This window comes from Rhinatrema bivittatum, chromosome 2 (assembly GCF_901001135.1).
Source record: "Rhinatrema bivittatum chromosome 2, aRhiBiv1.1, whole genome shotgun sequence".
Taxonomy (NCBI): domain Eukaryota; kingdom Metazoa; phylum Chordata; class Amphibia; order Gymnophiona; family Rhinatrematidae; genus Rhinatrema; species Rhinatrema bivittatum.
The window spans coordinates 458,032,127-458,038,126 of record NC_042616.1 but is presented as its reverse complement, the minus strand read 5'-3'; the positions used below and the strand labels follow the sequence as shown (position 1 = coordinate 458,038,126).

General features: G+C 38.3%; 1 protein-coding gene across 2 annotated transcripts in view; it reads right to left on the bottom strand.

The window, feature by feature from the left end:
- Nucleotides 1-1,557: 1,557 nt before the first annotated feature.
- Nucleotides 1,558-6,000, bottom strand: part of LOC115084964 (centromere protein M-like) — a 53,913-nt gene continuing 49,470 nt past the window's right edge. For both annotated transcript variants that reach the window (XM_029590435.1, XM_029590434.1), the window contains exons 4-7: nt 4,042-4,121; nt 3,557-3,648; nt 2,891-3,019; nt 1,558-2,566 (exon numbers count right to left, since the gene is read on the bottom strand). In XM_029590435.1, coding sequence (XP_029446295.1) covers nt 2,447-2,566; nt 2,891-3,019; nt 3,557-3,648; nt 4,042-4,121 — 421 coding nt within the window. In that variant the 3' untranslated portion in view covers nt 1,558-2,446. The remainder of the gene's footprint in view (nt 2,567-2,890; nt 3,020-3,556; nt 3,649-4,041; nt 4,122-6,000) is intronic.

Below are 6,000 nucleotides of genomic sequence, written 5' to 3'. Positions count from 1 at the left end.
ATTAGTTTCATTGAATGTCCCCTGGTTTTAGTATTTGAAAATATAAATAACTGTCCTTCATTTACCCATTCCACCCTATTCATGATTTTATAAAAACTTCATGTCCCATCTCTGCCATCTCTTTTCCAAGATGAAGAGATCTATCCTGCATAGCCTATCATAGGAGAGATGTTTCATCCTCTGATTTTTGTTGCTGTCTTCTGCACCTTTTCTAGTTTTGCTATGTCTTTCCTGAAATGTGTGTGTCCAGAACTGCACATAGTGCTCAAGGTGCAGTCACACCATGGCTCCAGAGAAATACAATATTTTCCATTTCTTTTTGGATCATTCCTTTTATTCTCTTTTTTGATCACTGCAGCACACTGAGCAGAGGATTCATCTTTTGTCCACAAGGACTCCAATGTCCTTTTCCTAAGTAGTGACTCCCAATACAGAACCCAGCATTGTGTACTTGTTTCGATTTTTCTCTATGTGCCTCACTTTGCATTTTTTCACAGTCTCCTAATTTCACAAGGTTCTTCTGCAGTTCCTCACAATCCACTGCTGTTTTAACAAATTTGAATTGTGTCATCTGCAAATTTGATCACCTCACTCACCACTCTTTTCCAGATCAGTTATGAATATGTCAAACATCACACGTCCAAACACCAAACCATTTGGAAAACTGATCATTTAGTCCTACCCTCTTGTTTCTGGCTTTTTAACCAGTTATCAGTTCTCAATAGGACACTGCCTCCTATCCCATGATTTGTAGTTTCCTGAGGAGTCTCTTATGAGGGACTTGTCAATTGCCCTCTGAAAGCCCAAATATACTATATCAACATGTTTATTTACACCTTCAAAACATTCTAAAAGATTGCCAATACAAGACTTCCTCATGCTAAAGCCATATTGACTTCCCCATTAAGCCATGTCTATTTGGCCAGTACTTTTGTTTTTAAGAACAGCTTCTACCATTTTGCCTGGCACTGAAAAAAAAAGACAGAAAAATGAACAAGAGGGCCATGCACAAAAGGCTTATCAGAAGGCTTGAACAAAAAAGTGATGACCAAAAAAAATTGTACACTGAAGTCAACAAAAAATTTAGAGTAAAACAGAAAATAAAATTAAGGCATGCTAGAAATATCAAATGAGCCAAAACAGCAAAAATTGCAGTGAAAACCAACTGGCAGCAGGAAATGAACTCAAGCACACTGCATATCAAAGGAATTGCTGTGCATGCTGAAAAAAGGCCCTTCATATTTTCCTTCCTACAGTGCTCTGGAAGAATGTTCTGTGGTCAGCACTGGACAACATCACCTACATGTGACTAAAGTGAACTGCTTTAAGGAAAAAGGGATTTGAACAGTATTAGGAGACTGGATAAAAGAGCCAGTATAATGAGTTAAACACATGCGATTTTATTCTTAAGAAATAAAACTGTAAAGATAAAATTGAAAACCTGGGTAAACTGCATGATAAAATTTCATAAATCATACAGTTAACAGCAAATACAGAAATTCATTGGTTATAGATGACTTAATAGTACTCCAATTTGAAATGGGAAAAAAAGGACAGTTTAAGACAAAGGGAAGAAAAGTTTATTTGTAAAGGCTAAGATTAGTATTTGCTTTGTACATTGAGGACTGCCATCAACATTAAATAAATACATTCATACAATCTGATTGAGTCAATGCATTTAGCATTTGCTAATACAGTATGCAGACTGTGCCAATCGAAAAAAATTTAGGCTACAGATATAAATATTCACGAACTCCAAGACTACTAGAAATCTCATTTATGCTACGTTTGTGGTCACTAAAACCATAGCAACAAAATGCCAAGATTTCTAAAGCAGGAACAAACAGGCATCTCACTTACTTTTTGTAAAACACAAGGTGCTTTATTTCCTCACCTGACATCAAATAGTTATTCACACATTATCAGAAGTCATCAGAATAGAAGAGATTGCAGTGTGAGCATCTTAACTTGCACTTACTACACAGCAACAGTGTGTAAAAACAAATAGGATTCTAACCAATGGGCTATTAAGACATGATCTTGCAAGAAACCTCAACAAAAAGTTGTTTTACGCTTCCAGCATAGCTAGGGTGTATTTTTGTTTTTAATTATTTTGTTTGATTTAGTGCAGGTTTAACTTGCATGACCTCATCTTCAGCAGCAAATCTACTCAAAAAATAGTTTAAACAAGGGTTACCCAGGTTGTTTTAGCTCATGAAGAGGAGCAGCCCTAGTTTTCAGCTCACCTCAATGTATTTGTAGCCCTTTCATTTCTTTAAAGGGGAAATCATATTTACAATGTGCCAAACACAATGGGACAAAATCTGAACTAGCTCAGTTTCTTCCAGATAACCTGAATATGGACAGTCTACAGTAGCCTATCCTCCGAGCACCACATTCAGCTGAAGATTTTATTTTTTGTTGCGTAGAAATCAGAGAAATGGTATTATGGAGTGTTTCTGAAAAGGAGCTGGTAGTATAGTCCAGTGAAATCATGATGCCAATAAAGTTGAAATCCCACCGGATCACGAAGCAAATCACTCAAATTCTTGATGTTCATCCATTCCTACTCAGAGCAGAAACCTTTCATTGTTTATCTGCAGTAACAGTACAACCTATAGAATTACACATTCTGACTAGTAAAAGAAACATTTCCTGGTTCTTCTACATAACTTCCAGTTTTCAAAAAACTGACTTCACGCTCTGCATCTCTGGCAAAAATCTTTAGAAGGATCACTTTGTTCATTTGACAAACAATGTGCAGGTAAACAAAAAAAAATTTTTTAAAAAGTAGTGTCCTTTGATCTATACATTTGGTAAGGAAACCAGAACCAAATTAATCTCACTCCTAGAGCTCTAGGGAGAATGATTTGATAAGTCACTATACAACCTCGGAAATGTGGCCTGTCCATCTCATCATGGAACCCAGATACAGAGCAGAAACCCCTGGCACATGCCCAGCACAGACGCGTAACAGCTGGAGAAGACGCTGTGCAGTATGGCAGCAATCTCCTTCAGACTGCAAAAAGAAAAAAGTATACAACAAAATTTAAAATTGCAAGTAAATGGATAAACAAGGGTTGTTTACAGTGTACCTAAAAATGAATGTTTATGAGCAAAGCTCCTGATTTCCTTCAATAGGTTACAGGTAGATTCTACAAAAAAAACACACACAATCATACATATTCATTGCAGATAACCATGCACTGAAAACCATAAAAGGGTGAGGGGGTACTCAAACAGTCAGGAACCAGTGAACTAGGGTAACTGATCTGACCTATTCAGTTGGAGCTGGAGGAGCACCAAACAGCTGTTATATGGTAATGACTGCCACCAATGGCTGGGTCTATAACAATCAGCTGGAGCTGAAAGGCTTTTCACTGCTGGAGCAGGCCACCAAAGCAACACACTGATGCTCACTCTTCTAGATGGGAAAAACCAAAAAGCTACAAAGAATCTGGCAGAAATAAAGTCACAAGTGATAGTATTGAAAGGGGCTCAGTTTCTAGTGCTGACGATCAGACATTTTTCACAAAATATTTAAATATGTCCTTACATTTAGTTTAGAAAACAGCAGGATGCTGAGGTAGGAGTCTGCCAGCTTCTTAACTGTGGACATCTCAACAATAGCATGTTTCATTTCATCACCTGAGCAGTAAGAAAATGGTGAGGTTATCCTGGTCGAACACCAAGGAAAATTGGGAGGAAGGAGCAGATGCAAATGTGTGCATGCAGGAATGAATTATGTGGGTGTGGGGGGGGGGGGGGGGGGGGGTGGGGGGGGGGGAGAGGATGGAGTATGAAGGAGCAGTAGAAGAGAGGAGCATTAAAACAGAGAAAGTGGACAAAAAATAGACATGTGTTTGAGATCGAGGACTTGGAAATCCATCCAAAGTTTAGAAGTCTCAACTCAAGTCACTCCCACAGTGCTAGAACACATAGGGATTTCAAACACTTGTCACCCATGGCCCCACAGAGCAGAAAGGCAGTCTGGAAGCAATGTTTGGGTATGCTCTTCAGTGTCGCTGCCTGTTCACTTACCTCCTGTAGCAAGAAAGCACACTTTTCCCAGGAAGAAGCTGGCATCCACATGTGACAGTGATGACACCACTGTGGAATAGCTGGCAAAGGAAAAGAACACAAAAGACAATACATGTTTCCATGGAAGAGAACTGAATGGAGGAAGGAGTGGTACAGATGACAGACAAAAGAACTGCCAATTCCTTTCCTAATAATCCCCAGCATTCTATTTGCTTTCTTGGCTTCTGTTGCACACAGAGCAGAAATTTTCAGCGTATCAATGATGATACCTAGATCCTTTTCCCCCCCCAAGTGATGAATCCTAATGTGGAACCTTGCATTTTGTAGCTATAATTTGGCATACTCTTCCCTAAGTGCATCACTTTGCACTTGTCCACATTAAATTTCATTTTCAATTTGTATGTCCAGTCTCCCAGTTTTGCAAGGTCCTCCCTCTTGCAATTTCTCACAGTCCTCTAGTGATTTGAATAATTGTCTCATCAGCAAATCTGATCACCTCATTTGTTGTTCCCATTTCCAGATCATTTATAAAGTATATTAAAATGCAGTGGTCCCAGAACAGATCCTTGGGGCACTCCATTATTCACCATTCTCCAATGGGAAAGTTTACCATTTAGCCCTACCCTTTTTATTTTTCTATCTTAGCTAGTTTGTAATCCACAATAGGACACTGCCTCCTGTCCCATGACTTGTCCTAAATTGTCTCATGGGAAACTCAAATGTTTTCTGGAAATCAAGATACATCATATCAAATGGCTCATCTTTATCCACATGTTTATGACTTAAAAAAAAATGTAGCAGATTGGTGAGGCAAGACTTCCCTGACTAAATCCATGTTGGCTTTGTCCCATTAAACTGTCTATTTGTACGTTCAGCAATTTTGTTCTTTATGATAGTTTCCACCATTTTGCCTGGCATAGATGTCAGACTCACTGGTCTGTGGTTTCCTGGATCACTCCTTGATCGCTTTTTAAAAATTGGAGCACCATAAGATTTTTTTTTTTTAATGCTATTAGTTTACAAATTTCCAATAGCAGGTCCAAATTTTCATTTTTCAGTTCTTTCAGCACTCTGGTCCAGGTGATTTGCTACTCTTTAGTTTGTCAATTTATCCTAGGACATCTTTCAGGTTCACTAATATTTCAGTTCCTCTGAATTATATTTGAAAATCATTTCTAGCATGGGTATCTCATATCTTCCTTAGTAAGAACTGAAGCAAATGGAGAAATTACTTACCTGATAATTTTGCTTTCCTTAGTGTAGCCAGATGGACTCAGGACCAATGGGTTGTGCTCCTCTGCCAGCAGATGGAGACAGAGTCAGGTTTCAAATCTGACATAACCCTAGATACACCCCTGCAGTGACCTCAGCCCTTTAGTATTCTCTTCAAAAGCCACTGTGGATATACTATTGAAAAAACTTGATTAAAAAATGATTAACAGATAACCATAACTGTACTCAACCAAACAAACCGTGAACCCCAATAAGATTATAGATGCCCTGATCTAGGGACTGGATGACAGCTTACCCGTAACACTGCTAAACAAATTTATGGGAACACCTTCGTTGAAACAAGTAGATTTTAACAAGCTGAACACAAATGTGCATTTATTATTTCTGTATCATGTACAGTTTGCCAGAAAAGTGCAATATACATTAAGCATTGTTGTGTCTGTAGCAGCATAAGCTTTAATGGCAATGTTGGCACCAGAAAACAAAACTAAATGGCTCGTCTAGACAGGACATGTACGCTATATCGACTCACTGCATTTAAATACCATCGATTACCTAAATTCTATCACATCTGGAATCCCTACATCTTATGGAGACATTTATCGTTACCACCCCTTCCATAACCTTATGGCAGGGTTGGATGGTGGTTATATTGCTTTGTTTTTATTGCTTACATTCATATAATGCAACCTTCATATTTAACATTTTTATTATTTATTTCTTCAC